The following is a 16,841-nucleotide window of genomic DNA, read 5'->3' as shown; positions in this document are numbered from 1 at the left end:
TAATTATTTATTTATTTATTTATTTATTTTGCTTGAAATGGAAAGAACTAATAGGCTATTCTGTATGTTATAATTAACATAAAGTGCAAAAAGCTAATTAATTGTGTGTTTCCCAGCCGTTTTCGCCTTATGTAGTACCACCACAACCTCATCAACACGTACTGCTTCATTGACACAAACCTGAAATGTGTTCCTTTCTTGACATCACTTAGCATGTCAATTAAAATATAACAATACTGTGGGTGAAAAACTGATTCATCATGCACATTTATAAAACTTGCACACATTGCACATGTTTTTTTTTTTTTAATGGACAATTGTTTTTCTGTTTTATAGGTTTCACAAAGCAAAAGCAAAATCTTTCCAAGTACTTCTTGGAACCTGCTTTAGTCCCCCCTGGTGTATATGGACCCCTGGTTAGACTGAATAAATTGACATAATGCAATGTTGAATTTACAATTTTGAATCTTTTAATAGGTGTTTTGATATTTTTAGATTTGCCTCTAAATTATCATCATCGCATGTAATTTGTATTTTAGAGAGTTCGTGATAGGTTACAGTAAACTATGCCAAGTGTTTGACTTTCAAAAATATGTTTGCTTTGGGGGAGGCCCTCTGTAAACATTGAAGGTCAATCTTAGGTCCCCAAGCAATACCTTGGTAAGTTTTCAGCTGGGCTTTTTCAGAGTTGCCAGATTTCTAATGAGTTCTTTCTGTATTGTTTAGGCTGTGGATACTGTCAGGAACCTATAAGAAAGTCATTCACTTGGCTCTGAATCAGCTGTCTTTGGCTCAGTCCCCATTCTCTGCTGGACTTCTGTAGACCCTTTGAGACCTCCACATGGTTGAATCCCTGCTTTGAGACCTCCACATGGTTGAATCCTTATTTGCAAAAGAGCTTGGGGGGGCTCACTCTTTCCAAACGTAACTTCACCCCCATGTCAAAATCAACCCTCAAACATAACCTCAACCTCAACCCCCATCCAGCCCCACAGAGTTTGGATCAGTCCTGCTTGTTTTCTCAGTAATCGCTGAAAATTACTTTTACTGCCCTAATGTACTCCTGAAACACACAAAATTGGTGCCCATTATCACAAATTGATCATAAAAAGTCTGAGAGTCACGCTAAATAGTGTTTAAAGAGGCCCTTGTACACATGACAGATTTTACAACACCAAAGACTAAGTGTCTTTACATATTAAGTGTAATTTAAAAAGAAGGTGGACATTTCACCTCAGCCGAGCTTTAAACTGGAGGGCATCGTATGGGCAGCCACTGCCAGAACCTCTCTAACAGGAATGACAGAAAGCCAGTTTCGTGACTCATTAGTCCATTTGGCTGTGATTTGCATTTAATTAATATTCCTGAAAGACATGTACTGGCCCTATTGTAATGATGCTGACTAATGAACTCCTAATGGTGCCAGATTTAACAGTCTCCTGACTGAATCCTTAACTGTTTTATGGATATTGGGGCAATCTGCTAATTACAATAGAGACTTAACACATTCTGTCGGCGTCTGAAAGTTTGATAATAAGTGTGATAAGATTATTGAATAAACTGGGAACTCTAGTCAAAGTAAATAAACAACAGTTCTTGTATTTGATTTGACAGCTAGAGCAGAGCTGGAACATGGAGTAATTTAAAAATAAATATGAAATCAGTTATTTTATATCTTTTTTATTTTGTCATGGCTGATCAACTTTTTGATTCTGATAAAATTGTGTTCACCTTTATTTTAAAGCTTTATTAAAATTCATCTTCATTTTTGTCATAGCTGCTATCTGATTCATAACTTTATTAATCTTTACTGAAATTTGTTTAAAAGAATGAATCTTTATTTTGTCATGGCTGTTATTGAGCTATTTGGGTAAAGCTTTGTTAATCTTTATTAAAATATTTTATTACCTTTTTTTCTTTATTTTGTCATGGTTGCTACTGAACTTTTTGTTTTGGTTAAAACAATATTTATAAAAAAATTATCTTTATTTTCTCATACTGTACTTTCTGATTTGGTTAAAACTTAATATATCTTTAAAAATATTTTATTAAAAAGGACATTTATTTTGTCATGGCTGCCACTGAATTTTTGGTTCAGTTAAAACTTTATTCTTTATTTTAAGAATAAACATTTATTTTGTCATAGCTGCTACTGAACTATTTGATTTGGTTAAAACCTTATTAATCTTTATTAAAATATTCTATTAAAAATCTTTATTTTGTCTGCTACTGAACTTTTTGATTCCGATATAAACCTTAAAATGCTTTATTAAAAATGAATCTCTATTTGCCATAGCTGCTATTCAACTTCAAAAGTTACATTTAAGTCAGTCCAGTAAGACTGAAGAAACTACACAAGTACCAGTATTAACAAACAATAATCAATAATAAATATGAATAATAAAATGTAATGTAGTAGTTTTCTCAGATATACAGATTAAACTTAAAAAAAACTTTCAATGATTTATCTACAATAAATATCTGTATACTTTCTGAAACAAGTGAGATTTAAAAAAAATGTTAGACAAACATCCAATTAAACGTTCCACAAACAATGTTCTTTAAGATAAAGTGAGATAAAGTTTTGAGAACCTTTCCTGTTAGAGAGGACACATGTGCTTTAGTATGTTAGTCAACACATCAAAATAAGTGTACACTTTCAAAGAACAGCAAAATAATTATTTTTAAAAGTGTTCTTAAATGTTTTAAGGAACATAGTCATGAGAGTCTAACACCATATGTGGCCTTTTATTTTATTACAGTAGTATTACATTGTCATTAAAAATATATACTTTTAAGATCGGAAGTACATTCAAGTGCACTTATTTTTCACAAGAGTAAATGATATAATTGATGTCAGATTTGATTGTTTACTTCAGATTCAAATGTTATTAAAACTTTTATAAGACTTTCCTCATTCATGTAGACAGGAGCTGTGCTTGTACACCTATTACCTAGAAAATAGCTGCCCAGAGGCAGAACAAAAATGGTAGAGTGAACTACTTTAAAAGGACTTTGATTATGCTCTCAAAACCGGGACTAGTGAAGCTTATCCTGCATTAGCAGAGTCAATCTACACACAAGTCAGAGGAGAGAACTGAATCCTTCACAGAAATCTCTTGAAGTTCCTCACGGCTTTACAAACACAAATGCAACATATTTCTAAACCACAAGCTCTGGCTTGCTTTTGGGCTACATATAATTTCCAGATGGATGTCATGAATAAGAGTGATAGAAATAAGTTGAGTGAAACTGGAAACTAAAGAAACAAAATGGCAGGGAAAGAGCAGGGCATAATAACAATCCACTTCAGCGCCACACAACTGCCCAGCTGTCAGTTAAAACCTCAGAAACACAGAGCCCCAATATGAGACACTGTGAGGTAAGGACGACAGGAATCTCTATGTATCCTTACCCTAAAAACAAACAGCAGAAATGTACTGTAAGTTATCTAACTTATGCTGCAGTGTGGGCGACGCAACTGTGATTCAGACTGTGATTCAAGAGCCAACATAAATAGAGAGGGAAAAAAGAGAAAACGCCCACAAGTTGCCTACATGTTCTTTCATTCTTGACATTGTAAAGCATATGTAGCGCTTTTCAAAAAGCCTAGAGTGAGTTTTAAACACTGTAGTGTTTCCATCTGTGTGCTGTGATGCATGGATTTGTGAGTTTGGCCAAAAACAGCTACAAGTCATGTCTGCCATTACTGTGCCAATGCACAAGCCAAGAAAAACACAGCAGAATACCGAAATTTAATTGTGGAATGAAAGGTTACAAAACCCATTTGGTGATCGTTGTAATTTTTTATTTTTTTTGTACTTTAAAAACACACTGGAAGCCACAAAATGTGTGTAGTGGCATCATTGTAAGGGTCAATGATAAAAAAGTGTGTCCTTAAAGGGGGGAAAAAGTCTTTTAAAAATCTAGTTTTAAAACGCGTGTCAAGTTTTAAGAAATATACTCCTTGTACTCATGTTGATTTTATATATAGAAAAAAATTTACATTCAATGGCTCTAAAAATGTTTTGTGATGAACTGAAAAAATTATTTTTATACATTCGAGTGTATCTTAATCAGCATATATATACAGTATATATATATATATATATATATATATATATGTGTGTGTGTGTGTGTGTGTGTGTTTACACGCTAAATTAACCATGACTTGTCATAAAAATGTCACATTTTCTAATTATCCAAGATTTATTGACCTTGACAAACAGTGACGAGGGTCTCCAGGGTCCAGTCTGTGATATCATTTTCTGTTTTCTGTTTTTATTGCACATTGGTCACACCACATCTTTGATTTGGCAGACAAAAGTTTTCCAAATATTCATGAGCAGTGTAGAAGTTTTGTTAAGATATATATATACAGTATATTTTCAATTAATTTAGTAATTTAATTATTCTTTTTGACACCAGGAAAGTATCACCCTGACATTTTTATGTCCCCCAAAATACAAAAATGTATTTTAATGTGGTAATTAAAAACATTGCCACCATTAAAAAAGCGTATTCAAATAACTGTATGTGAATTGCTATTAGACTCAATCAAAAAGTGAAAATCATGTCATTGACCTCAACATTATTCCACCAACAGTTTTCTGAGGATTTATTGCTACCATTTTCCATATAAAACACATTCTTTCTCAAATAACATACCACAAAAATCATTATTTTTAATCGTTATTTTTGGTTTACTTAAAAAGAATATTGAAAAGATATTAAGAATTGCTTTCAGAATATATATTTAAATGAAATTGATCAGTTTTATTAACATCAAAGTAAATCTGTGAAAGAGCTTGTTTTCTTTTTCCTCCTGCAGGCATCAGCCAGTGTAAAACAGGCTCAATGTCCTTGCAGTGGACCGTGCCCATGTGAACGTAATACAGGAGAAAAAGTTAGAAAGCTGTATTTTTCTTCAGGTTAATTATACCTGAAGGGAAATCCTTTTAAACGCTCCTTGGCAGTGTGTAGGATTGGCAGGAAGATCAAACAGCCATTGAGTAAGATGCCTATAAATATAACACATTCATTTGTCTCACATTTTTCCCCTTCCCCCTCAGTTCCTCTGGCTTTCTTTTTCTCAAAGCACTGCTCCCGAGGCTTTAACCCTCCTCATGTACACTGCTGAGTTCACATCTGGAACCAGATGGCTGAAGCCACTTCTGAAAGAGGCAAGAAGTCGACCTGTAGACAAGTAAAGGCAAAGAGAGCCCTTGGGTTAGACACAGCCTGTTCCAAACAGACACAACAGTTATGTGTTTAGATGATTTATAATGTTGAAAAGAGGTAGTAGCCGCTTTATTAAAGGCCAGCTCATCAGATATTTATTTTATGTTTCAGATGTTTTTGCCAAAGTGAGGCAGTTCTGAGGATTTATTGCTACCATAATCACATTTGCAACTGGTCAGTGCTCAAAAAATGCTGGGAAATCACTTCATGTAGCCCTACAAGAGTGATTACTGATAAACTGTCTGAAAAAAAGAAAGTCACGTTTTAGAGAAGAAAAAAATCACCTACTGACTTTCAAAGCTGCTACATAGTAACGACTTTCTACTTCGAGGACATTGATAGAAATGTAGTGGAGTGAAAAGTACAATATTTGTCTTTCAAATGTGAGTGAAGTTAAAGTCATAAGTTCCCAGAAAAAATAATACTCAAGTAAAGTAGATACTCAAAAAGTGTACTTAAGTACAATACTCAAGTAAATTTACTTAGTTACTGTCCGCCTCTGCATATGGCATATACATATGGCTTTAATTTATCTTTAAAATTGTAGAGAAAAAAAAGATTGCTTAGTTTTGGTTTGATAAAGTAAATGGTAAGTTTTTTTGTGTCACTTTTTTACACCAAAGAACAAAACTTGATTAGTCTATAAAAGCTACTTACAACAGCTAATGATGTAAGTAAGATCAAACAATCTAAAGCAAACACTGACCGGTCCATGTTTTTTCACTGCTGAGAGAGAAGCTCGTGCACTGTGGATGAGAACTGCAGATGAGCGCGGCCTCTCTGGCACTGTGCACAGACAGCACGCAGCCCTGCTGGTTGTACGACGGCCAGCATCTGTATTCCATATTTGCAACACTCCTCATTCCTTTCAGGACAGCATAATCTGCACAAAGAGGAAAAAATGCATCAAAATCATTCCAGGATCCAGTCAACACTGTTGTAACACCCATTTGTAAAATATTACCATGTTCAGAGACTTTAAGAGAACAGAGTCCTCTCACAGTAGAGGTGGCAGAATCTCATGTTACTAAATGTATGTGCGCACATCTGAGTACAACAAAAGACATGCATACTGCAGCGGTGGCTCTGCCAAAATCTCAAAACAGAGGGGAATGTGTGGAAACTTTTTACGAGAGTTGTTGTGAACACGTTTGGACGTAAGATTTGAATATTCTTTGACAATGCTTGGCTGTTTTAATGTCTCTGTGCAGCTTTATTGTGGCCGTGTGATTGACTTATGGGTGTCAAAGCTCACAGGGAGGGAGTGAGAGAGTCTTATGGGCTACAAAACTTGCCCTTGAAGATGGATTGAGTTACACAGGTTTTATGACTGAAGTACATCTTTTTAACGGAGCAGTCAGAGACACATCATGCTGGGAGCGCTGCATATATCTGGAATGCTTTCGCCGTAGTTATGATTGAATATGTATGTAATGGGAGTTGAAAACTGTTAAGAAGTATAATTCGTCATTAAAATCAACGCATTACCTCTGGTTACTGATGGCGACAAATTCTCCAGCTGCAGCCCAGATTTGTACATATGCAAAACCTCTTCGAAGGCGACCAGGGTTTCATTAACGCTTTGCTTCATATCTCCTGTGACAAGCACATAAATTAAGTTTCCATTATAGAGCCACTTTTGATGTGATAGCCAGGCTGTTCATCAAGATGAATTTCGCAGTAAAACTCACCTGTGGAGTTCATTATTTGGTCAGTAAGAGGTTTCAGCAGTGGGGGAGCTTGATGAGGCAGTAGGTAGGTGAAGAAATACCTGGGGAGGAAAATAATGAATTCATATAATTCATCCGAAACTCAGCCAAGAATAGCAGAGAGGCGATTCACGCTGCGAGATCAATATGCTACAACTGATGCCCTGACACTCAGCGGGGTGGATAATTAATCATAACAGGCACAGGAGGGGAGAAGCTGCCATGAAACTCCCCGCACAGACCATGCTAGACTCTTGTATGACAACTATTTTATTATCTGGCTCAGACAATAAAGGATGGAATGTGGGAAGTGCTCACCTGTAGGCATTGTAGAGGTTCCTCATCTCGTTCAAGCCTTCGCAGATTCTAGAGGACGAGCATCGGAGGGTGAAATTACGGAGGGGAAACTGCAGCTGGCAGTCTGAGTCCTCTTGACAGGCCGGTTCTTGAATACTTGCATCATCCAAGTCCGTTAACTTGAGTTCTCCTGACACCATAACAAACTGTCGAGGCTGGAAATCCAGCAGGGCTACCGAACCCAGCGGTGAACGAGACAGATATTGAAGAAGCCGCACTAAACCAAGACAGACCTGTGCACAAACACAATCAATAGTTACTAACACTGGCAAAAGCAAAAATTGTTAAAAATGATTCATTTGTGAATGCCGATTCATTCTTATGTTACCAATTTTATGTACTAATAAAATATAATTAAAAATGTATTTAAATTTTACTTTACTTTTAATGCAGTATATGTATTTATTTATTATAATTTCTTAAATTATATAATAATTTGGCACTCTTTTTTGAGATTATTCACTTGTGAATGTCATGCACCAATGTTATGTACCAACAAAACTTAATTACAAAATAATTTTTATATATGTATCTTATAAATCTTAATTTATAGAATTATGTAATATTACATAATATAAATATATTATTTATTATATATATATATATACAGTATATATATATATATAATTTATATTAATTAATTATATATTATATATTATTATTTATTTTATATATACTAATTTTGCAGTCTTTCTGACACGTTTTCCATTAAAAATATCTAAAATCCCTCAAAACACAATAAATTTACTTGAGAAACAACACGATATATAAAGCTTGTTTTAACAGAATGTTTCTTGAATACAAGTGCATTCCGTCTCACTGCACTGGCAGAATTTTTCACTGGTTTGTAACTTTTTTATACTCAAAAAGTATGACATTTTTTTGCAGTGTAAATAGTATTGATCTCATACACTTACATTTGATGCATTGGTTTACACCCAAATTTTCCCCTCAGGCATCAATAAAGTAAGCTGATCCTTCTATATGTGCAACTTAAATTATGTAAATTTGTAAATATAAAATCTAGTTCTACTAACTAGTTGTAACCATATTCATTGGTTTTTCTTACTTCCTTCCGTCTATAATATTGTAACACTGGAGAGCACAGCAATGGAATTAAGTCATCTTCGAATATACCCCTGAAGACAGCGTAGCCACAGCTCTTCAAAAACAGAGGTGGAGGAAACCAAACACCTTTTGAATAACTCTCGACCACGTGTATCAGGGAAGGCAAGAATGTCAAAGAGACGAGTCACTCGATTACAGCCCTTTAGCTTAAACGCATTTGTCATCATCAGAACCTATCAAAAATCAAAGGTGCAGAGTGTCAACACCTGCTTCTTGTATACCAAAGTGAACGTGAAAGAAAATACTCTCGCCTCGTGAAGCAAGGTATTAGCAGCTCCCTCAAATGGTGCCGAGAAATTATCAGGGTAAAGAAAAGTAAAAGGATGGACATCTGAGACAGACATCTGTCCCTCGGTACTATTTGATCAGGCTCAGCTGGTATGGAGATGGGGCTCTTAATCCACCCAAGCCAAAGAATTTCATCCACCCCCACCTCAGGTATGCCCTGTGGGGGGATTGTGGGTGGGGAATCTCTGATTAACACTCCACAGGAGGCCTGGGGGTGGTGCTCTTACCCGAAAGCGCTCTTCCCAGGGGCTCTGCAGAAGCTGTATCATCTGAAGTGGCATCCCCTGCTCCAGAACTGCTGTGATGCCACCAACCAGAGTGCTGTCCTGACATTGACCTTTTAGCTGGAAAGAACACACCAAGTTTAGTGGATAAACTAGTGCAAAATGCAACGTGTGGCACTTATTCATCCTTTAAACTTTTGCATATCTAATATATTACGTAACAACGGCACAATCTGGAGAGTGAGTGCAAGTTATTGCATAAGGGTGTTTTTCTTACCTCTACAATATTGGGGTGCTGCAGTCTCTGCAATAACACAATCTCCTTCCTCAGTTTGAAAGACACAAGCTCAAGACAGCCTTGGGAATCTTGAAAATCTTCCATACACAATCTCAGGTCAGTTCCTTGATGGTTAACAGATTTCAGTGCCACAAATAATCCTTGCGGCAACGCTGCTTTTAACACTGTTTTAGTGTAACCTGAACCAAGAAAGTCAACAACTTTGATACCACTAAGTTCTTCACAGCCAATATCAGTTTTAGCAGTTACTGGGTTGTCCAAACTTAATTTCCCATTGATATAGTTTGCACTGTCATCTGTGGATAAACTTGAATCCACAAAGCCGTGTACAATATTAAATGTGATATGCAGGAGCTCAAGTTCTTGTTGTCTTTCCTGAAGTTGTTGGAGCAATCTGTCATTCGCTGGAGTTAAACCATCTGTGCGGGCAGCATCACCAAAAGGTTTGTTCTCCTGGAGACCAAAGTGCCATTTTTTCAGAATAACCGTTAAAGACAAAAACAACAAAGCAAAAAATAAAAAAGCGCAAAAGGGATTCCTTGAGAAAATCATGGTAAGTTCATGCAGGTCCTTTCTGGGTTTTTACTGTGAAACTCCGACACGTTCTCTTCGGTCATACTTCTCTCTGACACGCACAGAACGTGCGCACTGTAATTTAGTGTATAGCCTACTGTGAGCTGTGGTAACGCCCCTTGGGCGTGTCTTACTGCTCATGGCCAAATAATCACCTCCCACACAATGCAACTTCGATTGACACACAAACAAGAGGCTATATGTGATTTTACCATATCATTGACCTTTTGAAGAATGTATGTAAAGTATAATACATTCAGGCGGTCATTATCGCAAACCCGACACGGTGATCAGGCCCACGCCCAAACAACTTAATAAATAAATATAACACACTGACATGAAACATTGATTAGCCTACTTGAGTTTAAATTATTTTTTCAAATTTGATAATAGCTTAAATCTTTCACAAAGAAAAACAGTCCATCTCAGCACAGAATACGCAGATATAAATTGTTTTTAATAATCTACTGTTTACTGTGACTAGCTAATTTAATTAGCGACAATGAACATTTGTTTTGGGTTCTCTCTCAATATGCCTCTTACCGGTTCGTTGTTCATCTGAGCGCTGTTTCGTTTTCTTTAACCACGTGTGTATTAAAATAAATATTGTCCTTCCAGGGTAGTTTTATTACAGTCGCAAGACGGCGCTAAAGAACTATATCTTGATAGAAAAAGGATCACATGCAACGCTCGTACATAATAAGAATTACAGTACAGTAATTATTTAATAGCGTCGTGTAACTGAGAAAATAATTTTAGTGTGGTCCTATTTTTTTAAATGTTGTTTGGAGGCAACATTGTGGGACAATGGAAAGAAATGACTTTTAAAAAATAGACATTAAACAATTTTATCAAACAATTAGCAAGTTCACACTAAACGCTACAGCATGATAATATAATGATATTCTGTCAAACTTTACCTAAATAAAATGTTAATACTGAAAAGTAGGCCTATGTAGATAGGGTGAATTGCCCTAAAGTGGGACACTGCCTAATGTGGGACAGCTAAGGTCTAGTGTTTGTAGCTCCCCCGTAAAAATACATGAATGCCAGTGAAACTATGGGTTAGCCAAAGCTGTGGTGTCATGTCATCAAAATCACATGACCTCTCAGATGTCCAGTCATATTTGAGGGCAGAGCAATCATCAGACAGGAAGCACATTGTGTGAAGACCACCCAAAGTTTTTTTTTTGTTTTTTTTTTAATGAACTTTATTGAACAATGTAAACTTTACAACCATAAATGGCCAGGTACAAAATGCTGAATTTCTTATTCAGACAACAGACAAGCATCGTAACATAAGATAAAGAAAAGAGGAAGAAGAGAGGATAAAATAAATAAATAAAATAAATAAATATCACTAGGAATTTTCAGCCAGTTTAAGATTTTCTATTAAGTTACAGAAGTTTAAGGCATTCTTTTTCTTCATTCGTTTTAGTGACAAAAAGTAATGGCATAGTTCTTTGTGAAATACGTAGAAATTTGGAAGAATTTTCAAAAATCTGTTCTTATGCAAAAAGAACTTCCCAAGAATAATAATTGTGTTAATCGCTAAATCATGTGTTTCAACTTTCACGAATAAACCAAATAATAAATTTTCCTTTGTTAAAATAAGTAAATCTTCAAATTTAGGATATAACCAGTAATTCAAATCTTCCAAGACCACCCAAAGGTCAGTGAGTTTGGACAAACTTAATATTAAGGAGTATAAATTAATTTGAAACAAAACAGTCCTGCTACTTTTTGGTCTAATGTGCTTATGAAATGTTTGTCCATCAAAATATAGTATAACTTTGTATGTATAAACTATACATTTTATATTTTTATTAAATTTCCTAGTGTCCCACTTTAGGAAATGTGGTTTCGAAAAGTGGGACAGTATGATTAGCCTAATGTGGGACAGTACTTCAGTCAGTCAAAAATGTGTGATGGGGCATGGTTTGTGGGACAAACATGGTTATTTTATATATACTGTATATATTTATATATTATGCAATATTAGAATGCTGTTACGGCAGATGTTTAAGGTCATGGGAAGTTTTTATTCTTGGGGGATGGTTTAAAGGCTCTTTGTGGTTCGTGTGTGTGTGTGTGTGTGTGTGTGTGTGTGTGTGTACCTGGTATCCCCTATGTAATGAGAACCAGATGTCCCCACAAGTATAGTAATACCAGTACATTTTGACCTTGTGGGGACAATTTTTGGTCCCCATGAGGAAACAAGCTTATAAATCATACAGAATGAAGTGTTTTGAAAATCGCTAATGTTTTTAAAATAGCAGAAAGTTTTGTGTGAGAGGTAGGTGTAGGTGTTGCAAGATTTTATATTTTGCCTACAAAAAGGCCCAGGCTATGCCTGTTGTTGCTGTATGTGTTTGTTGTTAAGTAAAATGAATTAGAGAACAGTCAAGAAATTCTGACTGTGCATTTAACTCTTTGCTATCTACATAACAACATAGGCCTATGATAATAGTTGCTTAATGTCTTTATAATAAATGCATCAGTGCATCATATTGTATTATTTTTCTGATGATGTTCAATTATCTATGATGTTCACCTCTATCTGTTACATCTCCTTAGCCAGTTAAAACATAACCAAATAAGACCTGTAATGAACGTACTGCATTGTATGCAGCAAACCATTACAGTTTCTTTGTCATTTGACTATGGAAAAGAACATAGGCTTCATACACTTTTGAGGGGTCACGAGTCAAAAACTCCCATTATAATCACTTAATTAAATTAATTAATTATTATAATTTCGCCAGATAGCAGAATTCAGTCAGCGACGCGCGCAGTGAACAAAACTCCGGTGTTTCAGCGATGACTCATCTGAACGCCTCTGATTGGCCATTGCATTCATAAACTCAACAGAATCAGGTGTGATTGGTTATAATGCGCAGCGCTGTAAAAACGCGTCTGTCTCCGGCTCATCATCAGCCAAAGCGTGAACGCAGATTTGAATTTAGCTGCTAGAGATGTGCCGCACTTCACACCCCTGTGATTGTATCAAATATATAAAATAATATTCGGCTATTTTTGTCTTTTGGAAGCTGCATTCCAATCCACTTGGCTCAAAATCTGAGGGGGCACGTGCCCCCTTGGTTTGAATGAGCACGACACCTCTGGAAAAGAATATCAGATAATTTCCAATTTGCTATGCTATGCTTTGGCTACACACCCTTGCTTGCAGTGTTAAGGCGAAGTGGTTTTATTCTCCATCTCCAGCACCACCTTCGGGTGAACTGTCAATACCTCAGATCACAGCGCCACGATGAAGCAGCCTCCATACACTCACTAAACGCAGGCTTTGCCTTCCACAGCGCGACCAGAACCTGCTTCGATTGCATTCTGCACAGAATTAACCATCTGATATTGACAGTCGGATATTACAGACACTAAAGCATGGATACCGTGTCCATTTCTAGAGAGCGCTATGATGCTGAAATCACAGATTCATCCACGACAGAGGGACCTTCTCAGGAAGCACCTCAAAGGTACATGTGTGCGACTGTATGTGGATAGCGGGGCTTATAATGCTAATTTTTGGAGGCAAGTGTGTTTGTGAGCGAACGTAAGTCATTTAAATGGTTGTTTCTGCGAATACGCAGAAATAACGAACGTGTCGCTTTTTAAGTTGTCTCTCTAACAGACCGACTTGGCTTTTGCTTACAAGCGAAAAATACTCCGAGGGTAACAATAACAACCGAACAGTATAAGGAGATCACGAGTAAATAAATAGGCTACTACTAAATTCAATAATTTGTTTGGTTTGCCCTTATGTTATCCATGACCGCTGATCTGTGATGATACAGGTGATGTTTTTGGTCACAAAAGCCACTACGAGTTCATTTGTAGGGCACATTCCATGTTAATTTATATTATAGGCTACACTTTCAAAAGGACACATGGAAAATATTCTTTAAATACTTGCAATGAATGACAAAATATTATTCTGCAGCATATGCTGCCCTGTGGAAATTGAACTTAAAAATATAAGAAGCACATTACTTGAGTCATTCTTTATTTTATTAAACATTATAATATAATAAGATAAATCATTCCTGTTATGCAGTACATTTTGAGCTCTGTAACTTGATAAAAATGAATGTTTGTAGTAAATTTAAGTAAGTATTTCTATAAAAGTGTACACCAATAAATATGCTCTGGTCATCTAAACTTCATTCATAGCTTTATTATTACGGTAATGATAAGCCAAAGTTGCTTAGTTTGGGACTGACATGATGTCAACTTGAAGATAGTTTTTTTTTTTTTTTAATTAATTTCATAGTATCATATCAGTATCTATAATTGTATCCAACAGGATGGAATGTTTTAAAGTGAGATATTACTATACTATTTTTATGGCTTTTTATGTGCTTTTTAATTTGCATTTGTTCTGAAAAAAAATAACAGTCAACCTACAGTACACTTGCCATTCATAATGACACTTGAGAAATATTCTAGTTCTTTTAATGAATGCCAAAACAGTAATTCTAATGATGAACTACACAGGGATCTAGGACTCTTAATGGAGGTGGTAGATGATTGACTCTGAATGTTAATCACAGGGCTCATCTGTTACTCTGACTGAGACATTTTGCTTCAGCATAACTACGTGTAGATTCCCTGTTCTGTATCGACAATAATTATCTGTAATGACGAAATCTATCTGTAGATCAAAGTAATGCTGAGCAGATGGTGAGATGCATTCTCCAGATTTGGTGGAGAAGATCCAGCTGAAGCTGCAGTGACTCATATTTGAGAATGACCCTCTCAGGAGAAGCCTTGTCTTTATATTCCAGTGTGATCCTCACACGTGGGCCCCTCTTAGCAGCCTTTGATTTGTTAATCAAAGCTTTTGTTCCATGTTATTATCTGTTGTTTATGTTACTTAAAATGGCTGCACATATCCTATACACAAAAGCAAGTGCTTCATCTCGCAAAACTATCACAAACAAGCCTGGGAAATTTTTGTCTGGTGGCAATTATATTATTCTGAATATTTGGGTTAAGAATTACACTATTGAGATGGCAATTCATTATTTATGTATGAATGACATGTTACTCAAATCAAGTTTCATTCCGTCTGCATGTGTTCATACACTGAAAAAAACATCTAAATTAACTGATTTTATTCAAATAAAAATAAAGTATTTAGCATCACTGAATCAACCTAAATACATTATTTTATACCAACAAAAGTATTTTTTATGGGTTAAATCAGATTTAAAAATGCTCTTTAAGGTAACAACTGCAGGTTACCACTTTTTACAGAGTAGAATGTATAATTTATGAAAAATATAGTTGATTATAGCAATAAGATGTGCCTATGAGCAGTGTCACTTGATTCACCCTTGCGAATTGGTCCAATTATTTTTGATCTAGACTGAGTCACCATGGGTATCAGTGGCCTGAAGTAAATCTCATGCAGTCTAAGTTTCCATTATACTACATGAAATTAGTCAGTGTTTGCCAGCCAACATGGCTGATATCCACTGAAATGCTGTGAGGGCATCTGTTCAATCAATTCAGTTTCTGTTACATTTCAGGTGTTTATTCCAGATCATGATTCCTACCATACAAGATCCACTGAGTATAAAAGCTTAGGGGAGATGTGAATATACAAACTGAATTATGTTACTGCAGAATATTATTTATATGCACATACGAATTGGTGTTAAGGGAGCAAAAGAATTAAGTATTTAGTGAATATTTATGCTTGCTCCAGTAAATAATTAAGCTGACTGTAGTTAAATAGGGTATTTTATTATGAGCAAATCCCTCTGGAAATTACAGTCATCATATCCATTAAGCTCAGTTTTCCCTGTCTTCGAGTCATTGCCGGGTTCAGGATGGGGTCTCGTCAGAAAAAAGTGCTCTTTTTCCCTGTCTGATGCTGAAATGATTAACTGATTTCACCCTTACAGTCTGACAGGCCACAACAATCACCTCTGAGTTCTGGCAACGCAGGCCGCCTGACACAACGTACCAGCTGGAAAGCTGTCAAATCAAATTGAGCCTGTGTTCCTTTTGATAACCGTCAAAACATCTGCAGCATGCACACAACCAAAACCCATGAGCTCCATCAGATGCTGAAGGGTCATTCAAATTAGGGATGCACCGATACCACTTTTTCCAGTACTCACCCGATTTACCGATACTTTTATTTTTGGTACTTGCCGATACCAATATTTTTATTGCATTTGTAAATTTTTTAAATATTGGGTACAGAAACCAAAAGAGTATGTTTAATGTTAGTTGGTTAACTTCATTTATCAAATAGATACAGTCAAACCTAAATTTATTCAGACACTTTCAACATTTCTCACATTATCACAGTTTATTCGCTATAGATTAGAAAATGGTAATAAAACTGTTTCAGAACAAATTCAGCTTGATAATGTTAGATAACTATGATAGAAAGGTATGTAATAGATTACAATCAACCAAAAATTAGACAGCTGTTAGTATGACAGTATTTACACAACTATCAATACTTTGTCGGGCAGCCCTTAGCCTTAATGACAGCATGTAGTCTCCTGGGCATGCTGTCACCCAGCTTCATGCAAACCTCAACTTCAATGTTTTTTTCCCAGACTTGGTCGGAATAATTTTTGGTCTCAAATTTGTATCAATTTTACTGGTAGTCCACTGTATGAATTTGGGTATGATTTGTCACAGTTTACTTTATTTTGCTATCCTCGCTTACATAAATGAACTATAGTGTCCTGCACCCACTAGTTAAAAAATATCAAAAATTATTTCTGGTCTCTGAATAATTTTTGGTTTGACTATATCCTTCGGTTATTTTCACACTTAATTATGCCCATTAAAATGTATTTTACAGGTTTTTGTTACTTTCACTGTTCATTGTTTTGCTCTATGTACATCATTTTTTATTGAATAGCATTAGAGCTGCTCCATTGCAGCGGCTTAGTACTGTAATCACGCGCTTTGCTGTAATAATGCAGGGAACCGCTCGTTATAAATCTCCTAACTGTGATATTTTCAGAAATAGAAGTC

The 16,841-nt window shown here is 35.7% G+C and overlaps 2 protein-coding genes across 2 annotated transcripts in view; one reads left to right on the top strand and one right to left on the bottom strand.

Annotated features, from left to right (window-relative positions):
• Window positions 1–4,784: 4,784 nt before the first annotated feature.
• On the bottom strand, window positions 4,785–9,898 carry LOC107594843 (extracellular tyrosine-protein kinase PKDCC-like). The gene is made up of 7 exons (XM_016285051.1): window positions 9,225–9,898; window positions 8,951–9,067; window positions 7,269–7,540; window positions 6,933–7,012; window positions 6,730–6,837; window positions 5,948–6,124; window positions 4,785–5,196 (listed from the first exon to the last, which is right to left on the bottom strand). The coding sequence occupies exons 1-7, from the start codon at window positions 9,795–9,797 to the stop codon at window positions 5,093–5,095; spliced, it is 1,431 nt and encodes a 476-aa protein (XP_016140537.1). The 5' UTR covers window positions 9,798–9,898; the 3' UTR covers window positions 4,785–5,092.
• Window positions 9,899–12,914: 3,016 nt separating this feature from the next.
• Window positions 12,915–16,841, top strand: part of LOC107594808 (protein dispatched homolog 2-like) — a 20,328-nt gene continuing 16,401 nt past the window's right edge. Inside the window, exon 1 of the mRNA XM_016285000.1 lies at window positions 12,915–13,312. Within this exon, the coding sequence (XP_016140486.1) occupies window positions 13,221–13,312 (92 nt within the window). The 5' untranslated portion in view covers window positions 12,915–13,220. The remainder of the gene's footprint in view (window positions 13,313–16,841) is intronic.

Source organism: Sinocyclocheilus grahami, unplaced genomic scaffold, assembly GCF_001515645.1.
Source record: "Sinocyclocheilus grahami isolate Dianchi unplaced genomic scaffold, SAMN03320097.WGS_v1.1 scaffold191.1, whole genome shotgun sequence".
NCBI lineage: Eukaryota > Metazoa > Chordata > Actinopteri > Cypriniformes > Cyprinidae > Sinocyclocheilus > Sinocyclocheilus grahami.
The sequence above is the reverse complement of the archived record's forward strand: the minus strand, read 5'-3'. Positions and strand labels throughout refer to the sequence as shown.

Excerpts from the sequence above, each read along its gene's own strand:
- LOC107594843 (XM_016285051.1), bottom strand. The coding sequence starts at position 9,797 with ATGATTTTCTCAAGGAATCCCTTTTGCGCTTTTTTATTTTTTGCTTTG. Across the intron at positions 7,541-8,950 it reads CCTGGGAAGAGCGCTTTCGG|GTCTGTCTTGGTTTAGTGCG; the intron begins GTAAGAGCACCA and ends GTTTGTGCACAG. Across the intron at positions 6,125-6,729 it reads GTCGCCATCAGTAACCAGAG|ATTATGCTGTCCTGAAAGGA; the intron begins GTAATGCGTTGA and ends CTCTTTGTGCAG.